We start from the raw sequence: 23,110 nt of genomic DNA on the forward strand, positions 1-23,110 counted from the left end.
GAACTTCAGTTTCATGACAGGAAAACATGCAAGGAAGGAGCAAAACAGGCAGACAGGGATACAGGCCTCAGAGTTGGCAGGCCCTCAGGGAACAGCCAGGCACAGGCATGCAGGCTGGGCTCAAGCAAAGCAAGCAAGCAGACTGCTACGATACAAAGCTGCCTGGCCCCAAGGTTCGTCAAACTCACGAGAGTGGAAGGGTTATGCTAATACTACGCAAAGGGTGCACACTTTGTTTCTCTCCCGTTATGTTGCTTCAAAACATCGTACACATGGATAAACACCAGGATACGAAGTCAAATTTACATCTGTGATTTGTCAGAGCAAAGTCTTTAATCTGAAGGACCCTAAAGGATCTAATGGTCAAAATTCCTGAAAGAAAGGAAAACTGGCTACACAAATAGCTTCTCTGCTGCCTTTCCCTAAGCAGATTTGACAGGTTAGAGCCACAGAGGCAGCAGCTGACACACACACACACACACACACATACACGCACACACGCACACACGCACGCACACACGCACACACACACACACACACACGCACGCACGCACGCACGCACGCACACACACACACGCACGCACACGCACACACACGCACACACACATACACAAACACACACATGCGAAGGCTGTTGGCTACAAAGAGGTGTTCTTCACGGTGTGAGGTGTAGGGACTCGGTACTCTGTTTGCCCAAAGGGCAGCAGAAGTTATGTAATAAGAGCTGTAAAAGTGCAGCTGATCAGAAAATGCACTTAGCCTGTAGTGTTGAGTCCAACCTAAATGCAACTGCCCATTAATGACAAACAACTATGTTTAACGTGTTAAGGAAAAGCCCCCCCCCCCCCTCCCAGATTTGTTTTCCTAAATCGGCCTTAATTGATTGACAAAGTTGATATTCTTTTAAGAAAATCCCCAAAATAAGCTGAACATTGACAGAATGTGAAGAACACCTTGCACCGTGGCCTTATACTTTGACCGTTTTGACAAATATGGATTTGCGCTTTAAGTATTGTAAAGAGAATTATAAAATCCTGCTGTGGATATTAATTTGATGAGAGGATTTGCTGCTTTAAGCTGACGTATCTTTTAGGTTTGTACCGTAGGCCACACACAACAACAAAAAAAGAGCGTCTCAAATAACACGTCACGGCACATTATCTGTGTGGTGACTGACATTAAAAACAGAAACATGATCACAAGTTGCACATTCAGAAAATCATGTCTCCCTGTAGAGCAGTACCTCTGCCAGCTGTATTATAACAAACAAAAAAAAATAGACGGAAAGCTTTGCTTTTAATGAGCATATCAAAGTCGATTTCACAACGCGACAAATCTTCTATTTGAAGGCATTACAAATGAAAGCAGACTCTGTTTGGGACAAACAATGACAGCAGCACGCTGGCAGAACATTACTATCTGTTACTTAAATTTTAATGAGTCAAATCATCATTATCTTTACTTTCTACTTAGAGGAGACGTTAAGAGGAAGTAAGAAACAGACATAGACAGGGACAGAGGGAGATTAGGTTATTATTAGGGCAACCAAATACCGCAATTATCTAAAACACCTATAATTACAGAGAACCATCTGCTCTCTGCTGACAGCAGTAGACACACAAATGTCTCTTGGTGACATTTTAGTTTAATTTACCCTCATTAAATGAGTCACTACACATAAACTGATATCACAGAAGTATACGTCAAAGATATAGAGTTTTTGTCTCCTCTTTTGTTTACTTTTTTGTGGACTCCTTGTCCCCACCAGCAGCTTCCTTTTCTCTCAGTACCTGTCATTGCTGTCCTTGACTGGAAAGTTTCCAGGGTCCTGTCACCTCTCCTCAAGATAGAGGATCAGGAGAAAACACTGCTAACCTTGCTAAACTTTCTCTCCTCCTCTCTACACTGACTCTGCTTTTCTTTTTTTTTTTTAAAGTCCCTCGAGTTTGCCCGACGCGGTAGTGGACAAAGACCACCCTTTGTGATCTAGATTACGTCATATATGATTATGTCAAAGTGCTATATCTTCCCATCTCAGCCCTGTGGAGTTTTCCATCATTTTTTTTAAAGCTCTTTGTTTTAATTTTACGATGTGCAGCTTCACTGTTTTAATTCAATCTCACAGCCCTCGTAGTGTCTTGCAGGCTGTCAAGCTCTAAAGGTCAACTGCACACTCCCGGCTCAGCACCAAACCGCAGGCAAGCAAACCTAGAAGGAAAAAGAATATCAGACTTTCATCCACCAGGTGGACAGAAGCACAACTCCAGTACTGATATTGCTCTGAGATGAAAGGCCACAGTACGTTTGCCATATTGGCTTTACAGGTGGTTTCTGCTGCCCCCAAGTGGTCAAAGGCCAGTTGTTGCGGCTTTAAATAGTCATGACTGACCTTAAGAATGAATTATTAATGTTAAGAATCAGCACTTTATGGGTGTGGTTTTACATTAACAGGAGCACATGGCTTGTGGTTTTCTGTTGCCCTTAAGATAGAGTTGATGCAAGAATTTATAGTATGTTTTGTAGTATTTTTTCATTTAACTCATTTCATTTTTATCCATCAGGACTACATAGTTAGTTGATAATTATGTATTTCTTCTCGGTGCCTAACATGGAAATGAATTGCAACACAGTGACTGCATCAATGATCCGTTTAAAATCTAAAACAATTACAAAGAAATGTCACTGAGCAAATACAATTAGAGCTTGTAAAACTTATTTATGGCATCAGTCTGACAGACACAGAAAATAATGTCGGGATAACGTGTGTATTTCCGCTATGAGACCTAATTAAGACTCAGTTAATGATTCACATGTTATTGGACAATTTCTTTCAAACACAAGGCTCTAAAATATGGGGAATGCGTAAGTTGACACTTAGTCTGCTTCTCATTTTGAAATGTGAGTAATATGTTCTTTGTAACACAAAAGCGATTAAATGATCAAATTGAAATGTTTCTCACAACTATATTGTGGCGTTTCTTGTGGTGAAAGGCAGGAACAAATCGGGCCCACTGACTCACTTCATTTGTGTTACACATATTTGAAATGATGAGTCGTCTCACACATTCAGCCTGATAGTGACCTAGTTACCGCAGCCTCTCCCACCCCGAGACCAGGGGAGGACCTGCGAGGGTGGCTCGGAGACAGACAGGGGTCGTTGGAACTCATCATGGCGTAGAGCGATCGTCCGTGCCCTCCGAGAGCCGGGCGGTCCTGCTGCCTGTCCTCATCTCTCCGTTCAACACAGTCAGCTTCAGCACTCATATGTTACACGTTGATGCATATGTATATGGGGAACAAAACTTTGAATAATCTTCTAAATGATTTCTGTAGAGCGTTGCTGTATCGTGATGTCAATTTCCTTGGTGCTAGAAAAGCTCTTGTGTTTGTCATTTGGTGGTCGGCAGCAGTCACTTGCATCATTATGTACCCCTCAAGTTAAGATGGAGACTGATATCTAATAGACAAGTTTGTGTGCTGTGTGTGTGTGTGTGTGTGTGCGCATATGCAGTAAGTACAGGCAGAAAGAAGGGTTGAATTATTTCTACAGTGGATATACAGTTAGAAATATTCACTCAAACCAAAATGTTTTCATGTTTGACATGGACACTGACCAAAAAAAAAAAAAAAGATTAAATGTGACAACTGTAACACCGATCAACAGAAAATGGCCCTTTATGTTTTAAGGGAAAACGGATGCAAACCGATCAAAACTTTTGAAAATACCGATTTATGTTCTTTGTCCTTCCCAAGTCAGCGTAGAAGTACAGCCTGTGGGAATTGTTCTTATTATCTTTGCCCATCTGGATTTTCTCCATTCTTCTCTGAAAACAATACTCAACCTCTGTCAGGTTGGAAGCAGACACAGTGAACGGTCTCTTTCAAGTAGGCGCCATCTCAGCTGAAACCTTTTGATCATGAATGTGTCCGTTTTCAAGGCATTCCTGTGTGGATTTGGCTCCATGCCAAATTACATTTGACTCCTCTAAATAAACTAAACAATGCATGTTGGATAAAAACAATTTTTTTTTTATTCCTTTCACCCTACAACGCAATGCAATTCTTCATTATCCTGCAGATGACGAACTACACGGAGGTACAGTCAACCGGAGATTAAAACGGATTTTGGCTCAACATCGAACCATTCTTCTTCGTGAATGTGAAAATGATTTTATCTACGTTGTGGTGATCTATTTTTACCATAATGCACTGAGAACAGTCTCTAGTCGCGGGTCAACAGCACTTCCTCCTGGTAAAAACAGATCATTACAGTCAGATGTAACCAAAACCTAAAGCAAATGGAATGTCACTAAGCCAGCATGGAGTCTAGATGGGACCGTGTCCTTACAACCACATTTCCTAGAGAGCTCCACGTTATTGCGAACATAATGAACAACTACAAGCAACACCCGCCTTAGTTTCAGTCTACCGATTAGCGATGTGAAGCCCTGCTATGAAGTCGTATTTTACATCTTGCGTCAGTCATTTTCTGTCAAGTAGACAAAAGCCAAGGCCTTTTTGGAGTACGGCGATCATTTATTTTTTTTATATAAATACATATAAAATACAGTATAAACATTTTCACAGATATTTTACAGATTTATCCATTAGTACGAGAAGGGATTGGACAAAAAGAAAAAGTTCACTCACATTTGCATACGTTAAAAAAACAAAACATGTAAATCTTTAGCGTAGGTTTGCACCTGGATAAAAAAAGGTGGAACTCTTTCCACGCAAAGCTCGATCCTGTGTCCTCACTCACCAGAGGAGCAGCGTTACGTTCACTTCTCATTTTAAAAAGATCATCATAACGAGATACAAAACTACTCGATAGAGCCGAGTCCAAAGGCACTGCCTCCCCACCACGTGAAGACCCTTGTTAGCCGCAGTGCTTCAACACATTAAGCAAAATACTTCAAAAGCAGGCAAGCAATCTGCTCATGTTCCGCCTGACTGGCTAAATTGTTAAATACATGCAAGTGTGGGTACAGTTTCCTGAAAATGTTATTTTTGCAATATGCCTCAGTAAGGAAGTAGTAAGACTGTAGCTAAAACTCTGCATCCTACAAGAACCACAGCGGCTTCCTCCGTCACAACAATCGCTTCATAGGAGAACTTTCAAAAGCCAGGAGAGGAAATAATGCTTTTCCCCTAAAATGTCTGTACCATCAGCAGCAGTTGTGACTCGAACCATATAGAAGTGGGCGTGAATGTGTGCTCAAAAGTAAACTCAAAGCCCTGTTTAGCGTGCATGGTGGAACCATTTAACGAGGACTTGAACAACAGGACATGTGTGGCCTAAACGCAGTCTTAAAAACTGTCAACTCAGAACAGTAAACACTATGTCCGGCCAAGTGAAATAAACAACCCTTAACTTTTCAGTGCACAACTTTAAAAAAAAAAAAAAAAAAAAAAAAAAACTAAACTCAACTTCCTAAAAATCTTGTAATTAAGATCAAGCTGCAAAAAAGGTAAAAAAAAAAAAAAAAAAAAAAAAAGATCTCGGCATTAGAAGATTTTTGAGGAGGCCCGGTGTGACTGTGCAGCTGAGGGCCCTACAGTCGTTCCGTCGGTGAAGCCCTGCAGTCAGTGTGAACGCTGGAGTCAATTTCTGAGGCTTAAAATTGCATCAGAAAAAGGATGAATATTTAGAAATCCACTTGGCAAAACCTGGGCTTTACCTTCAGTATAAAAAAAACCAAAACAAACAAAAAAAACAACTCATCAGTTTGGTTCAATAATAAAGATTTGGTCAATATGTTTAGATTGTCTTTGCAGTTGCAAGTGGAAAAGACAAGAAATTGAAAATAAATACAGTCAAAAAAACAAGTTGGGGTGGAATCTCAAGACTACCACAGTGGTTTGCTTGCGTAAAAAAAGGTGGTCAACCCTGAATCCCCCCCCCCCCATCTCCCCTCCCTCGATAAGCCAGAGTCCGTCGTCACTCGTCTTTTTCATGATTGGCGTTCCCGTTCATAACGCCGTTGGTGTGGTGCGCCCACGTCCGAGCCTGCAGCACTTTCGGCAGCCTCTTGCCCTTGGTGTAGGCGTGGTACCAGAAGTTGAGGAAGAGAAACAGGAATATCAGGCCGTACAGGCCAATGATGTAGACGAAGATAGGGAACTGGTAGGCGCAGTCCTTGATGAAGAAATACTGGGAGATGTGGCTGGTCACCATAACAAACTGGATCTAGGGAGCAACAGACAAGCAAAAAAAAAAAAGAAAAAAGGAAGGGTTGACTTCTGCTGCTAAAAGTGTCAACGCGGGTCTTTCCGAGGAACACTTTGAACAACACAAGATGCAAAAACAAAAAGGCAAGCAGGGTCGCAACGGACTACTTCAAATATACCAGCTGAATGGTTGTGAGGTATTTCTTCCACCACAGGTACTTCTGGTAGTTGGGGCCCAAGGCAGTCAGCCCGTAGTACGAGTACATGATGACGTGAACGACACAGTTCAGCAGGGCGTGGAATGTCCCCAGTCCGCCTGAAATGGAGAGTGCAGCAGCGACGGCGTCGGAAAATGGGGAAAAAAAAAACGAAATCAAGGCAAACGCTGCTTGCACGTTGCGGAGGAGTTTTACCTGCAGCAAAACGAACACCGAACCACCAGGTGAAGGGCATGATGGAGTGGTGGTAGACATGAAGGAAGGTCACCTGGCTGTTTTTTTTCCTCAGCACAAAGAAAATCTGGAAAGGGACAAGTTTTTTTTTTTTTTTTTTTTGGGGGGGGGGAAAGGGGGGAAAGGGTATAACTCAGTAACACATAAATGTAATTAAATCTGCACCACAAGACAGATTCTGTCACTTACTGTGTCCAACATCTCAATGAATTTTGAAAAGTAGTAAAGCCAGCATGTTGCCGCCATCTAGAGAAAGGGGGGAAAAAAATAAAAAAAAAAAAAAAAAAAACTTCTATCACGTGTTCAGTGCAAAAATTCAGATGATACAACAGAGCCCCATCTGCAAAAAAAAAAAGAGCAGCTTACCCTCAAAGCCTGCGGTGAATCAGAGTAGTCAATCGGGTCACAGCGAAAAGAGTATCCCGTTCCCCACCCCGACATCACAAACTGAGAGAGACAGTGAAAATGAAAGTTACACGAGAAAACGAGGTTGTGAAGTAAAACAAATAATAAAAAATGAAACCGAAAAACTAAAATCTGGCATAACAGGTTTAACAGTGTAATTTACAAAGAAGGGAAAAAAAAAATGCTGTGATTTTGATTTACGACATGGGAACGCAATGCTTCGACGAAAGGAAGTGCGTCCCAACAACGCAGAGGTGAGATACAAGTCTGGAGGCAGCAGTCGAAGGTTCCAGTGAACAGGAAGCAGAAATCACACCTGCTGATCTGGTTTTAACCTTAGATCAATAGTCCACGGGGGGGGGGGGGGGCAGCTCACCTCGTAGCACATGTAGAGCGAGAGCGCCACCACGCTGAAGTTGTAGACGATGAGAACCCCTCTGAGGTCGAAGGCCTTGCGGTTCTCCATTAGTCGAGGCCCCAGCGACGTGACGAAGTAAATGTACGCTACGATCATGATCGTTTGGGGGAGAGGGGACGACATGAGCAGCCAATTCTCCGTCCGCAAGTCTGCAGCAGAAGGACAGAGGGGGGGGGGGCGTTTGTGAGACCAACAAATGTTCAGGTGCAAAGGAAAGTGTAGAATCGTGCACGGAAACCGAAGCGGAAGTGACATCGTGGAGGGTTTTTAAATTACAAGCGTGACCATTGAAGCGTTTAAAAAAAAAAAAAAAAAAGATGACGACCCCGATGGCAAAAGACTCACCTGCTCTTTGGATGAACTCGTCATAAATGAGAGCAGCGGAGGACTTGATTTGATCAAACTCCATTTTGAGACCTTGTAATTCCTGAGAAGCGAAAGGCAGGATGTCGGTTAGATACGAGTTCACTGGCATTTGGATAATAATAAAAAAAAAAGTCCAACACAGAATTAAGAGTCATTGATATTTGTGTTCACGAATGGAAAGCCTCTGTATTTTAGGAGCTAAACACTTTCGTCGACTCAAACTCAGAAATCTAAACATAAAGCCTCTATTAAAAGGCGAGGTATTGTAGCAGATCCTCAAAGTTCATTACAAATGCCAAACAGGAAGTAAATCACACCAAAGAACTGGTGCACAGGTTTGGGGGGGGGGGGGGGGCAAAAAAACCAACAACAAGTTGGACCCGAGCTGTTCAATGAAACAGGTCAGTACACACTATAATTTCCTCTACATACAAATAGCGTTTCATCTCAGGATGTAATAAGATCTGAACCGTGTTACAGCAACCGGCTGAATATGGCCCCTCCAAAACACTGGGACGGTCTAAAAGACTCGACTATACGAGGGGGGGGGGGGGGGGCACCGAGCCATTCTGAGGAGGACAAAGCCAAGAGTGTGACGAGAGTACAAAGAGTAGCAGCCTGTGTCTCCCTCTTATCAGACAAGGAACACCAGTGTGATCAGAATATATTCAGGAAGAATTGAAAACCAGTTAGAGTTGTCAATGTTTTTAAGAAAAAAAAAAGGACCAATGTGCCTCGAGAAAACCAGGATTCTTGTCAGGCATCTTTCACGATCATAGAAACATTAGTACAAAAAAAAAGACAAAAAGTGGCCTTGATGGCTCGTGAACGAGAAACGCTTTTCAGAACTAACAGTGTGGACGAGGACGGACGAGGACGGACAACGTGGAGAATGTGGCAACTGTGGGAGGGGGAATTGAAGTAAACCTTCACAATGACTGGCCTGACTGGTTTACAAAAACATGTCCGGGGACACCTCTCGAAACACACTTCGCCAATCCAGAAAGTCAAACCAAAAAAAAAATCACGACGATGTGTCATGTTATTTTTTATTTTTTTTTTTTCACCCCAACAAGAAAACCTTTGTGCAATTTGGGTAAATAACTGGAAAGACTAAAACACCTCCCGTGTAGTAGGTGTACATGGGACTTAATCCGACATGACAGGTTTTCAAGGTGTGTCCACCCGCAAAAAAAAAAAAAAAGGAACTTGACCGGTGAACCGACTAAAAAAAAAGAAATTAAAAAAAAAAAAAAAAAAAAAAAGGCAAGGCTGTCCTGGAGTCTCTTTCCTAATGAAGACAAACAAGCCTCGACACGCCAATTAACGCGATAAAACGAGGGATCGTGACGTAAAAGGCTGCTACTCCCACGGCGCACCTCCTCAGCAGCGCGTCAAAAACGTCTGAAATGTCTCCTCTCCACAGTTTATACAAACAAAAACAAAAAAAACGCACGTTCGTGTGAAAATGTGGCTCTAAAATAGCAAAACGGGGTCACGGTTCAAATACAAACACGGACGTGTCACCAGGAAAAATACCGACGGACCTTTTTAACACCGGTAAGTTATTCACGTTTACCAGACACGAAGAGAAATGACCATTTATCGTCCAGACGAACTGATTCATTTTGTCAGCAACCAATAATTTAGAAAAAAAAAAAAAATGTATAGACTACTTAATTAACCACGCCTAATATACAACCTTTTTTTTTTTTTTATTTAATTGTGAATGGAGGGCTTTAAAAAAAAAAAAATAAAAAAAAAAAAGTTTAGGGTCGCGTTACCCTCGAAAAAGTAGCCTACATTCTTACATAATATTCAAGTAGGCCACTCAGCCTGACATTCAAAGTTATCGATTCATAATTATTTCCAGACCACCGCGCTGTAATTCTCAAATGAGGAACAGGTGATGAAAACAAGACCACCCATCTTACGCCAGGAAACGTTCGCGATAAATGACAAGGCACAGGTGCTTTTCAGGTTTTTTTTTTTTTTTTTTTTTTTTAACTGTCCTGTTTTTTTTTGTGTGGGTCCCCCCCCCCTTTGACTAAAACACATGAAAAAAAAAAAAAAAAAAAAAAAAGTTAATTGACTAACCTTTAGTGCTGTCATTCAACGGGAAATCCCTTCGGTCCGTCCAGACTGTATCCTCACTTCTGAGCCACCTGCTACTTTCACACAGGTGCGCCTCTGGCTCTGCTGCTCACGGGCTGAAGGAAGGCACGCTCTCCTCGGATCTTATGACAGCTGGCGGGGGGGGGCGGGGGGGGGCCGGGCCTGAGCTCCGGAGCCACGCCAGTTCGCCCGCTGATTGGCCACTTCCCGGTTAAACGCGACGGGGCTCGATCCCAGGTCTTTTTTTGTTTTTTGTTTTGTTCGTTTGAGGGACGCCTCGTCAAAAACTATGTACATATTTGTAACAATAGAGTACATCCTGTTCAGGTGTGATTCATAAATACTTCCAGTACAAAAATATTTTTACAATTAGTATTGGGGGTTTTTTTTGTTGTTGTTTTTTTCCATTGCTTCCCTGTAAATCCCAGTCGGTGTTTTAAAGTAAATTGAGGTTGCATTTCCAGTGTTTTTTTATTTTTTATTATAAAACACAGTTAAACACATTAAAAAAACAAAAAACTACAATAATGAAAGACACTTCAGGTAATTTGGGGGGTGGGAGGGTAGATCTCTCACATTTTAAATCAGTACATCAGGACAGAGAAACATAATCCAGAATATACAGTAAATATTCTTCATTTGAAATATTGATATGAAAGACTATACATGTATATGCAAAACAGGACAATCGACAAGTGTTGATCAGAGTAATGTTTCACATGTTTATGTGGCAGCGGGGCCAATGTGTAAAACGGTGAGGGGGGGGTGCGTCGAAGAGAAAGAGGTTCACGCCTCATTGATAAGTTTCAACGAGGGCTGACGGCAGAACCGGGAATGACAACACGACAATATGTGTTTTTGAATGCCCGGCTACTCCCATGTGAGGATTATAAACAAGCTTTTCCCCAACTCGGCTGCAGAAACACCCAAACCGAAAGACTTTGTGACACCACGCCTCTTCAAAAAGCTTACAAATCCCGCTGCAAGATCAGCTCGAGCCCCGAAGCCTCCCATCAATATTACAAAAATGTCGTGTCGGCGTCACAAGGTGTGCGCGAGCTCTGTGTGAAACGACGGCAAAGATGCATGAAGTTTATTTCATGTTTGGAATCTGCACCAACTTTGGCAAAATATCCCTGGCGACCACCACGAATGATATGAAATGGCAAAACTGGTTTGGAACAAGAATTAACAACATGAATCTCATTACGCCGACCGAGGCTTTACTTTCCAATTTAAAAAAAAAAAAAAAAAAAAATTTAAAATAACAATGCTGTATCAAATGTACAAAAACAAACGTTATTCATAACAGTGTGCGCATTTCCAGTCAGACAAACATTTACACTTAAGGCGCTCGTCTGTCGGTTTCCCCTGAACCCATAATTATCTTCACCGGCGTCCTTCGGACCGGGTTTCCTTTTGCGACGCGGCAATTGTGAAGGAAGGCGAGCTCATTTGCACGCTCAGACACCTTCATCGTGGGAAACGCCTGCGTCAGTCTTCGTCACTGCTCCACGCGTCTTGAAAGGCAGGTCGCGCCGAGGACTGGCCACCGGCAGCCTGTGAGGATGAGAGACAAAATCGGCTCAGTTTCAAGCCCGAGGAGGATGTGCAGATGTGCGCGGATGTGCCGACGCTCGCTTGTTTCCTCGAGTGTAACACCTCGTCGGCGGTTACGATTGGTGCTCGTGTGTTTTTCATTAAAAAAAAATTAAAAAAAAATTGGCGAGACGACAATTTGTACGCGATTGATGACGATGACGCGCCAACTGGTTTGACTGGAAAAAAAAAACACCTGTAACAAAATAAACACTGCCTTGAACCAGAAGCGGCGTCGCACGGCCGAGTAAAGGTAACTCTGGTCTCGTGAACCAGTTGACTCCTCTCGTCATAATCTACATTTCCTGGAAATTTATGCGCGCTCATCTGCGATTTTATTTCTGCCACAGAGAAATTAAATCCTATTAAATCGTTATTTATATATATATTTATAGAAATAAAATGATGATTTAATAGGATTTAATTTCCAGGAAAACTTAAGATATGAGATATTTCCCTCTCCGGTATTGTTTCCTGTCATTATGGCCTTTACTTCGTTTGGACGGCCGGACTCTTCTTCCACATCCGAGGCCCGGAGGACGGGGACCCACGCCAGGATGTTGCAGTCTTTACCTCCGCTGTACAGCTCCTACGTGCAAACAACAAGGAAACCCTCACACGGTGTCACGGGGTACAACTTCCTCGGCAAAGCATTCCCCCCCCCCCGCCCCCCCCCCCCAAAAAAAAAAAAAAAAAAACATCCCGCGCCCCATCCCGAAGCTCGCCAAAGAGCGACGAGCCGCCCGACCGCATTCCCGCGCGTTGTCGCACACCATAAATCGACCTGTACGTGCGAAACCGGACGCCGAAAATGGGCGAGCGAGGAGGGCCGCGGGTCGGACGTCCCCCTCTGCCTCCGGGACGCTCGCGAGTGCAGTTCAGGAGCCGCTCGGCTCAAAAGATGAAAAACGCTTGGAAAGACGAAGACGCTTGAAAAGCGAAGACGGAGAACTACCGCGTCAGGTTGTTATTATTAAAGGACACGCGAGTAGAAATACACATACGAGCGTGCTTATATCTGCTTCAAGAAAAAAAAAGGAAAAAAAAAAGGCATTTAGTAGTAATCGTATACAAATCTATAAAAAGCGGTTCAATAGAGCACGTTGAAGCTCACAGCGCTCATTATTTCAAAGTAATCTCCTTAAACTTCGAGAGCTTCAGTGCCATTTTTACTTATTTACTTCAGCACGTTGCTTTTATTCATTTCTAATTTACATTTTTTTTTTTTTTTTTTTTAATCCACTATCAATGTTTATTTCATCTCAATTTGCGCCTGCCCGGCCTGTGAAGCTGCCAACGGTGAACCTCGCCCGCGTGTTTGTTCTGTCGCCGTATTGCAGTAAAGCCCGTTGAAACATTAACCACGCAGCCTCGATCAAGTCGTTTACTGTAAAGCAAGTTAAGGTTACTGAAATAGTTCCCTTTTACAACACGTCTGAAAAACAAAAACAAAACCAAAAAAAAAAACAGCATTTTCAGCGATTTAACTCGTCACCAAATGAAACGGTTATCAGAAGCGCTTCTGAAAGTAACGCAGCCGGCCGTTGAGGCCCGGGGGGGCGGGGGGGGGGCACCCGCATTTGCATTTACGGCAGCAAATGTTGACTTAACCAAAAACCAAACAAACAAACAAAAACAAAAACGAGGGCAGCGGGGGGGGGGGGGGGGTTCAGGGACCGTGTCTCTCACCTGGCGGTCTGGGTGGAACTCGCAGCAGTCCACGTTGTTGTAGTGACCCCTGAGCGTCGCGACCAGCTCCCCCGAGTGGAGGGCGTACACCGCCACCGAGCTGCCGCACGGCACGAACACGAACTCGGGGCTGCAGCCGCGCGACACGCTGAACTGCAGCCTTTTACGGCTCTCGTTGCAGACCTTCCCGTAGTTTACCTGAGGGAGGAAAAGGCCACGGGACACCGGGGGGGGGGGTTCAGAGGACGGAAGGAATTTAGTCCCCTTTATTTGAGATCCTAGTAAATCGGGCCCAATGTGAGATGACATGTTTCCTGGATGGAGATGAAGCTTCTTTTTTTTTTTTTTTTTCAGTTTATTATCAAGAGGTTACTGAAAACACAACGCGGTCAACTTATTTTCTCCGCTTGTATTTAAGACTTTTGGAAATACTTGCAATGCTACTTAAAGCCCCTTTCCGAGAGTTTTATTAAAAAAAAAAAAAAAAAAAAAAAAAAAGTCCGTTAAGTCCCAATTTATCAACTAATGAGGAAACACAATGTTTTTTTTTGTGTTTTTTTGTCTTATTGCTTTCAACGTGGGAGCAATATAGCAAAAGACTAATATTTGAAGGTTTTATAACGATGCATTTTAAAGGCATTCCCTTTCACATCTCCCTAATGTTCACCAGAAATGCCCACCACATCATCATAATCCCAGTCTGATTTTTTTTTTTTTTTTTTTTTGCTCATCAGAGTAAGTGATCTACCCTTGAAGTAACTAGCAGTCTCGGCTGGACTACAGCCTGAACATGGAAAATGCCTCCCGTGGCAACCGAAGCAGCGGAGCAGGAAATGAGAATGGGAGCCCGTGAGAGAGCCCAGGGTGAAGGCACCGTTCCCCGGGCCTCGGGGTGAGGTACGAGTCTGTGGTGTGCTGTTACGTACCGGGGTTGGAGATGCAAATATTACATTCTGTCTATAGATCCAAGGCCGTAAATTAAAGTTTTGTTAATCGGGATCCAAAAACACCCATTTATGCTATTTTGTTGATCCTCAAACGCTGAAACATTCGGTCCCAGAGGGCCTTAAAGAGCTGTGTTGTAAACGTGGTTTGATTGTTTGCCGTCAATGACGTTCAATCCTGTTTCAGCTGTTTGCATAGTGACGCTGCAAATTTTATCATTTCAGGCTAAATCATTTGGTTACCCCCCCCCCCCCAATTCTTGACTGATTCTATCACAAGCACCGTTTTAGACAATATCAAAGTTTAGAAAAGAAAGTACTGGCAATATAAACAATTTCTTTCAGGAAAATATAAAGAAAAGTAGCTCGTTCTGTTAGTATGGACCATGTTAACTACGTTTTAGTACAATAAGCGAATGAATTATAGACTATTTACCATCTGCCTTTAATGTTCACCACAGTTCTGAGTTAACCTTATTTAAAAATAGGAATAGTGAATAATAAGGAATGGTATGAACTGAGTCTTTCACTGGAGAGATGTGTACAGACTTCAGAGCAGTTCGGATGTTGTCAGATTTCCTGTCCGAGTTAGAACTTGTGCAGCAGCATCCAGTTTTAGCTACGGATGCCTTACAGTCATTAGGACTCGGGTAAAAGCGTAAAAGCTTCTAGGATTCCAACTCCAATGGTCTGTTTACCTTCGATGTTCCTGGCTTTTGGGACAAAGACGACACAAGACTGCCCGCTAGCGCCAAGAATAATTTTCCACTAATAAGTAGATAGAAGTTCATACATTGATGTCCTCGATTCAATATACACCCATATTAATCAATATTTTCAAAAACCTAAACGGATAATCCGCAAAACAACTCGTCAAATTACAAATTCAGGATACACAACTGGATGGCAGCTGTATTTCAGGGATATCTGCTGAACCCACCAGAAACAGCTTCTGCGGGTTCTAACGCTGCAGTGGAAGATATCTACTGGGCTGTTTTTGGATGTATATTCACTTATTGTTCATACTTTTCTTAAGAGTCTGTTTATTAAATGACTCGGCCCAGTGTCTTTTATTTTTTTTATTTTTTTTTTTTTGGCTCAGTTAAAGTTGATTTTATTTAAGTTTTGAATGCATCTTCACGGGTATTTTTTTTTTTTTTTTTTTTTTGGGGGGGGGGTTCCAAGACTTGTGCAGTTGTATACGAGTGGGATGTTCAGCGGGTTGTACAATTACTTTTTGCGTAGTGCGACTGCACTACTCAAAAGTGTTCGTTTCGGTTGGCTACGAGGACAGAGCCTTCAATCAAACAACTGACCAGTGTGTTTTCCCCTGTGGCGCTGTTCCATAGCCTCATACGGTCATCAGTTCCAGTCGTGAGGAGGTAGAGGCCGTCACCGGTGAAGCACAGGCCGTTCACTCTGCCATTGTGAGCTGTGTTTACTGGTTTAGAGACAGGTAAGACATGGCAACAGTGCATTTGGCATCTATTTCCTCCATCAGAGCACCGGTGTAACAAAACACTTTTTTTTTTTCTACCTAATGAGCTGTCATACTTAGCCATCAATCTCAGGCTCTAGGCGTGTTTGTTGTTAAAACTACTTATCTCAACCGTTTACAGAGTCTTGATGAGATTCAGTTACAAACTGGTTCCTTTTCAGGAACTAGACCCTTCAGTAGAACACCAAGAGAACGGCAGAAAAAAACAAAACAGATACTGTATGTGCAGAATGTTGGCTTTCCTCCAGAGAAACAAACTTTGAGAAAATATTTACCCTGAATAATCTGAACATCATTAGACATCCCAGCTGAGAGAAAACAATGTTGTTGGGGGTACACGTAACGTTCAAATAGATAATCAGTAAGTATCAGTTAATCGGGAAGCTCAGTTCTGTGGCTCTACAGTAATGGGTTGCCCCCACAATTTATCCCTTGTTACTTATTTGGGGGTTTGCATGCACCTCAGCTCCTATTATATCAACCGGATACAGTAGGTCTGCGCGGCACCATAGCAGTTTACAACTTGTCTCAGGACCCACATTTTCCTTATTCATTAAGTCTTGACCCCTTTTTTTTTTTTTTTTTTTTTACATTTCAGAGGCAGATTCAAATTCATTTCACAGAAAAATAGGACAGTAATACAACATGCCTTTGTGCAATGTTAAAAACGTGAAAAAAAAAACTGCAACAAAAATGCAACTAGGGCTAAAAATCTGATGAAATCTAAATACTTTTTTTTGAATTAAATAAGAAGTCAGATGTGTGTGTTATCCTAAACCTGTTTACAAATGCTCAAATGAGAGAAAACTTCTGATGTGACAACGCTGTTAGCAAACAGCTACTGCATGCGCTGCGTCATTGGAAACATATGTCCTTCACATTAAAAGTCCTACATCAAAAATTTTAACTTTGACTTTTTTCCCTCGACACCCACACATCCCTCTGACTGGTCCTGTGACCCACCAGTTGAGAACCTGAATTGTAACTTTTATCGTGGTGGTTAAAGGTACAATTTGGTCACTAAACGGAAGTTGAAGTTGATTTTTGTTTTTTTTACCCAGCGAACCACACGGCATGACAAAAAAAAAAAAAAAAAAAAAAAATCCTGTCCCAATGTCCTTCAATGTATGTGCTCCCATTTTTAACGTCAAACTAAGTAAGTAAAAGAAGATGCAGGAAAAGAAAGAAAAAGTAGTAGATAGGTAACGGTACCTGCCTCAGCGGAGGCTTTCGACTTGTCTCCGTTGTGCTGGTCCAGAGTGAAGAGACTGCCTGAAGCACGACGAACATCCCATACCTTCACCTTGCTGTCTGCACTAGAGGGGGCGAATATGGAGGTATTATTTGTTTGTTTTATTTTCTCCTGGTTAACGAATAAAGGCAGAGTCCTATAAACTATCCAAAAAAAAAGCTTCGTGTTTAATTCTTCCGCCGGCAAGTGCAATACATAGTATACGTTCAGCCCGATGTGTTTCATATACAGCTGTGTGTGTGTGTGTGTGTGTGTGTGTGTGTGTGTGTGTGTGTGTGTGTGTGTGTGTGTGTGTGTGTGTAACCTAGTGTTTGTTTCTAAAGCATGTTAATTCCCAATAGAAAATTTGGAATTAACATGCTGGTCCATAATAGAATATCATATACATTTCTCTGCTTGCCTCACTGTGCCAGTTGTTTTCAAAATCACTTACAGTCCAAAGGGACGGGAGTGCACCGATCCCAATGGGTTAATTAGCAGGTCTAATGTGGCATAAAACAGGTGGGGACTGTATCTACCATATGCCAGACTGACAGGGCTACTCAAGTGCCACAGCGCCTATCTAGTAGCGATGTGGCGCCATTATCCTTGACTCGGGGTTGCAATGTGGCCAGATGGCTGGGAAGTGAGATGACAAGAACAACTGGGACAACACATGGTGGGAATTGTCCTGTACCTGGATTTCACGTGGCTCTGAGGGCAAACCGGGTTACGGTTTCAGAGGCTGAATCTCCCCGGAAAAGAATGGCAGCTAACAGCTTACCTGGCAGAGGCTAGGATATGCTCATATTTGGGCGACCACCGCACAGACAGGACCTCAGCTATGTGACCTGGAATGGCAAATAAGTTCTTGATTATCACTTCGGTATGTGTGTGCAACCATAATTACGTGTATTTGGAGAAAAACAGCAGGAAAAGCACTGTAGACCATTAACCTTGTAGAACATGAATCCGTGAACCAGACTTCAAGTCACAAAGTTGGATTTTGGGGGTTTTGGTGCCAACTGGAAACAGAGATACAGAGAAAAGTCAGATAGTAAGACTTCCTTTCTTGGTTGAAAACACTGAAAACAAAGAACTATGAGGATAATTTAAAGCTGGAGTATACAGTTATCAAGGGGGCGGCAAAAACAATTGCCAGAATTTGAAAATTGGGAACTCCTCCTGCAGCTCTCCCCTCACCCCTCTGTGCCCTGAGCCTCTCCTACCAGACGACCACCGACATATGCACACACTTCATGTGCACAACACAATGGTTGCCCGCCTTCTCGGGCCTAGTGAAGCAGCTGCGCGCTCCTCTGTCTCCAGATCGCCAAGGGTCTTTTGGCCACATAACTGTTGGCCCCAACATTGGGGTCGGGGAGGGGGGGCTTGGCCCTTCACCCTCCCTGTGGCACACAACATCCGCTGCTGCCAAGACCTCTTGTCGCCTGCAGAGGTACCCCTGGTAAAGGCTGCAAGCCCGCTGCTGGGGCTGATGGACTTGACGTCAGTATGGGTAAAGAGGCCAGTGTGGGGTCCCCCCTCTGGCGAGACCCGGTTCTGGCTAGCCACCAAAGAGTCGTTGGTGGTTCTATGTCTCCTAGTTGCTGACTAAGCTGGAATTATCTCTAGGATTTTCTCCCACTGATCCGGACTTAGTATCTGATGGGACGTGCACTAGATTTGTAAAAGAGCCAACAGGAACGCCGGGATTGGTCTGAAGTCTCCATCACGGGCTAGATTTTCTAAAGCCTGAATACACAGGAGTTGCGGAAGACTAATTTTCTCTCGGACTACTTGAATTACAATATGTTGAAAGGTTATTATGGAATTATCACCAAGGTGGCCAAAAAAAAAAAAAAAAAAAAAAAAAAACTGCCTACCCTGGCTTTGAACACTGAATATTACCATCCCAGTCAACTATACAATTTCAACGTGGCATGCCTACTGATCAATATTGTCACATTTTACATTTATCTTAATAAATGTGTGAGTGTAATCTGCTACAATAAAGGAATGGTAAAAAACTGGAAACCTGCGTTCCCACAGATAAGGTGTGTTAAATATGAAAACGCACTGATACAAACTTCTGATAAACATGAGCTAAGACACCTGACATGATTACAGGGGAGGAGGCCAAGGTAGTTGGTGAAAATGAAAAAAAACCAGAAGATGATTAGACAGCTGTTAAAATCTAAACAACCCAAATTATGCAGAATTAATAAGATAATTGTAAAGTCTTGCTGTAAGGACTTTAATGTGTTAAGTGCCATGAAATAACCTACGTTGCGATTTGGCGCTATATAAATAAAGTTGAATTGAATTGAATAATGGTGCATTTTAGGAACAGAGTCCTTAAAAGCGCCTTCCCAGATAAAAGAGAAGACACCGGGGACGTTTTCGACCTGTTTGTCCTTATCTTCACTCCTCTGAGAGGGAAGGACGTGTTAAGAGAAAACAAAATAGACAGAGACTGTGACTGTCTCCGGCTTGGGAAGAGGCGTGTCAAATGGGCTGGCTTGTGTGACAGAGAGCAGTAGTCAGCACAACACTCAGTCAGTAACCTGTTGGTCCTGCTTAGTGACATGAGGAGATTCCTTGGATGTTTCCCCACAGAAATCTGTCCATGTGTAAACAGCTTCTGGCCCACTTCTGTCCCCTCCAGGTGCACGTCACTTTACATCCCGGGGTACAACGCACTGACACTGTGGAGGAACAAACTACTGACGGACGGGTTAACTAATCCGATTTTTGTCTTAAGTTCAATGCTTTTCACCGGACAAAGAGAGAAACGCGAGCAGCTGGTTTGTTCTGCTTCTTCGACATCAGCATAAATTGTGACGACATTCTCACTCTCACCACACACACACACACACAGACAGACAGACAGACACACAGACACACACCCACAGACAGACAGACACACACACACACACACACACACACACACACACACACACACACACACACACACACACACACACCTGCAATGAGACTGTGCTTCCTGGCGATGGGGGACAGGTGGTGACTGTAGACATTGCCTTCGAACTCAAACACTTCAGCAGGCTGAGTGATCACCAAGTGAGATAAGGAGAGGGGAGAGACATAGAGGGTCAGTTTGGGGAGGAATTCTGATAATATTTAGGTCATATTTTTGTACGTACGCTGAAAGAAAAATATAATCTTATAATAAAATATAAAAACATGGCCAAAGATAAAGCCACGGCCTTACAGTTTAACGTTGGTTAAACAGAGTTCAGTGACACAGTTCACAGAATGAATTTAGATGAAAAACAAACAAAAAAAAAGAGTAGAGAGGGAGGTCACAGCAGCTCAGAGCTCAGAAGGCAGCTCACCGGAGCAGCAGTGGCAGTTACAATGCAAATTCTTCAGCAAACATAAAAAGCCTCTCTGTGCTCCATCTGTCACTGTGTGCCAGCACCAGTATGGACTTAGCCAATGGGTGCATACACACCCACACACACACACACACACACACACACACAGAGGAGGCTCTGTTTGCATAAAAATGTCCCACATAGCCATACACTAAGTGCAAAACAATGCAAAACACAACCACAATAAATAATTTAGTAGGTAGGAGTGTGGGACAGAACGGCACAGAGTAAACCAATTGAAAGGTCCGTGGGTTCTTTTCTGTCCCTTCCCTGACCTTTTGAGGTAACCGTGGTGCAAGTGTAACTCTAGCACAGCTCTGGGCTGGCCATATGGGACCGTGTGGCATAGAAAGGTAGAAAGCATGAAGCAGAAAATAAGAAAGAGAGGGGAAGACAAAGTGAAAACAGCTCCACATTTTGCTTAAAAGTGTGGACCCATATACTAGAATTAGATAAAGTACTGCAATGCAATCCCTGCGCTCTATTTTAAATTCTATCTTTGTGAAATTTATATCACAACAGTGAATATTTGTTGACACTGTGTCAGAGGTGACGATTTAGCTCTGCATTAACTAAGCTTATACTAAACTGCATTAATATTAGTGTACTTTCAATGTTGCCCATACCACTTTACCTACAGCACAGTGGGAACTAATTGTACAGACGTCCCAAATAAAACTCAACGGATGCATATAATATGGAATAAACCTGGTAATTAAGTGTCTAGGTGACATGCCTTACCTTTAATGTCTCAGTGTCCCAGACTTTCATGGTCTTGTCAAAAGAACTGGAGACAAACATCCCTGTGTCATAAGGATACCACTGAACTGTCTCTACACTGAATTTGTGGACATACCGGCTAGACCTAAAAAAAAAAAAAAAAGAGAGAAAAAAAGACAACGCTGCATAAAGCAAGAGCAAATATATGTATAGATATGACTTTTTAGACTAAAGTTATATTGCCACAAATCAAATACACTTCTGATTTATATTTTAACGTTGACAAAACCAGATTTAATAGGGTACTCTCTGTTTACACTGAAACAAATGAGAGAAGAAAAACAATCATTCAGATCACCTTATTTGTTCAAGCTTTATAGCAAGTTGAGAGCGACATAATACTGAGATAATAATAGAATGCTGCCATCAAGGGGATGAAATGAGTAACTGGAGAAACATTTACCTGCCGACTGTGCAGACTGCCTTGCAGGTGTACTGTAATTTTCCACTGTAGTTCTCCAGGTCATAGATGACTATGACTCCATCTGCACCTGCAGACAACATGCTAAACAAGGAAAAATGTTAACTTCAAATGTTGCTTTACTTTGTCCTACACACTTTATGAATCCTACAGAGAATCACCGAGCCCACAATTGATTCCTACAATTATGTACTGTTTTTAGGGGGTCGAATAGTGCCCGATTTAAAATAAATTATTGTCTGTCTGTTTGTCAGAAGACAGCTCACATTTTAACACCAGTAAAGACTTTTGTAAAAAAAAAAAAAAAAAAAAAAAAAACATCTCTGTGGAAGAACACAGCTAGGAAAAAAAACATTTAGATGTCTGCATTAAAACTCTGATATAACACTGTATTGGTATCAGCATATTTTGAACAATTCCCAGCTGCAGGCCAAACTTGCTTATTTGACTATTTGCAATAACCCAATCACTGCAAAACTAAATTTAACAGTATTACAAATCCATAAGGTAAAGTAATGCTAAATCAAGCCTGAGTGGACTTACTATCTTCCATCGATAGATTCAATGTCAATGGAGTTAATGCCATTTCCATGGATTCGATCCACATCTCTGTCAGGATTTAACTTCAGACCGAGGACCCTGCGGAGATACAGAAAGGTGAACCTCTACATCACTGGACTTCTGAAGTGACTCACACAGTTGTTAAAATATTGGATAATATTTTAGTTTTTTAATGCCTCTGAGGAGACGGGAGTGTCCTGACAGGAAGCAGAAAGTAGTTCACACGTTTTAATGCAAAATCTGGTCAGGTCAAGTTTCTAAGAGCTAAAGTTTGGCTTTGTGTTCTCTTTATTTGGAGAATAAAGAATAATTGTGGCGATTCCTCAAACAAAATAGGCAATCTTACTCGACAGACTCGATTAAAATAAGGAGGATAAAACGTGGGCTCCATTGAAAGGTCTCCAGAAAGCTTTATACGCTGGAGTTCGTTTGCTTGTAACATAAAAATGTAACTTCCGATATTTAAGATAAAAGGCAGGTATGTTAACGTGAACTATACCGCATGCTGTTAACTTACATAACTTTCATATAATACAGGTTGTGATATAGTTTACTAGGTCAACAAACCACACAACATGAATGAGATCAAGGCTCTTCATTTGTTTTGACTCGTTATGAAACGCTTCTCACCTTCTCGTTGACTCCGCACGCCTCAACCGCAGAGGGTCATCCAGACCGGCCTGCCTTGCTGCCAGAAACCCCAACATCGCTTCAACTGGAAGATAAACTGCTTTTAATGTTGAAGCAGAGTTTTAGTATTTAACCTGCGCTGCCATTATCTAACCGAGCTGTAAACCTAACATGTTACAGTGAAGTGGGTTGTTTGTTTTTTTAATCCAGACTGAATCTCCGGGTGTCCGACCAAGCATTATGTTGTACCCGCAGCTCCGCAACACTGAACTACGCTTTTTAAATCTCACCAGGGTGCCGTTTATCATGATGTATTGTTTATTTTGTTGTTGTTGTTGTTTTGCTTTATTTTCGCCTAGCTCCGTAGTATCTCCAGATGACGAGACGCCATGTTGGATTATAACGCTCGTTCTATTACAACCGCGCTGA

At 42.4% G+C, this 23,110-nt stretch overlaps 2 protein-coding genes across 2 annotated transcripts; both read right to left on the reverse strand.

Moving 5' to 3' along the window:
- Positions 1–4,521: 4,521 nt before the first annotated feature.
- Positions 4,522–10,000, reverse strand: elovl7a (ELOVL fatty acid elongase 7a). Its single transcript, XM_069699542.1, has 8 exons — positions 9,910–10,000; positions 7,792–7,873; positions 7,405–7,595; positions 6,990–7,070; positions 6,813–6,869; positions 6,585–6,690; positions 6,351–6,487; positions 4,522–6,190 (listed from the first exon to the last, which is right to left on the reverse strand). The coding sequence occupies exons 1-8, from the start codon at positions 9,922–9,924 to the stop codon at positions 5,942–5,944; spliced, it is 918 nt and encodes a 305-aa protein (XP_069555643.1). The 5' UTR covers positions 9,925–10,000; the 3' UTR covers positions 4,522–5,941.
- ercc8 (excision repair cross-complementation group 8) lies at positions 9,849–23,109 on the reverse strand. Its single transcript, XM_069699538.1, has 12 exons — positions 22,682–23,109; positions 22,034–22,129; positions 21,473–21,574; positions 21,031–21,154; positions 19,876–19,957; positions 17,845–17,913; positions 17,673–17,739; positions 16,870–16,973; positions 15,476–15,600; positions 13,216–13,413; positions 12,020–12,115; positions 9,849–11,487 (listed from the first exon to the last, which is right to left on the reverse strand). Exons 1-12 carry the CDS (start codon positions 22,756–22,758, stop codon positions 11,422–11,424), a joined length of 1,206 nt encoding a protein of 401 aa, XP_069555639.1. The 5' UTR covers positions 22,759–23,109; the 3' UTR covers positions 9,849–11,421.
- Position 23,110: the final 1 nt, after the last annotated feature.

The sequence above is a fragment of the Brachyistius frenatus genome, unplaced genomic scaffold (assembly GCF_029030835.1).
Source record: "Brachyistius frenatus isolate BFR_SWC_R1_liver_20210118 unplaced genomic scaffold, ASM2903083v1 Contig_30, whole genome shotgun sequence".
Taxonomy (NCBI): Eukaryota; Metazoa; Chordata; class Actinopteri; family Embiotocidae; genus Brachyistius; species Brachyistius frenatus.

Bases quoted from the DNA above. Each gene is read 5' to 3' on its own strand.
- elovl7a (XM_069699542.1), bottom strand. The intron at 6,870-6,989 runs GTAAGCTGCTCT...CCCTTTCTCTAG, and splicing joins ATTCACCGCAGGCTTTGAGG to ATGGCGGCAACATGCTGGCT. The intron at 6,488-6,584 runs GTAAAACTCCTC...TCTCCATTTCAG, and splicing joins CGGTGTTCGTTTTGCTGCAG to GCGGACTGGGGACATTCCAC.
- ercc8 (XM_069699538.1), bottom strand. From the start codon at position 22,758: ATGTTGGGGTTTCTGGCAGCAAGGCAGGCCGGTCTGGATGACCCTCTG. The intron at 22,130-22,681 runs GTGAGAAGCGTT...GTATCTCCGCAG, and splicing joins CGTGCGGAGTCAACGAGAAG to GGTCCTCGGTCTGAAGTTAA. The intron at 11,488-12,019 runs GTAAAGGCCATA...TCATCCTCACAG, and splicing joins AGTCCGGCCGTCCAAACGAA to GCTGCCGGTGGCCAGTCCTC.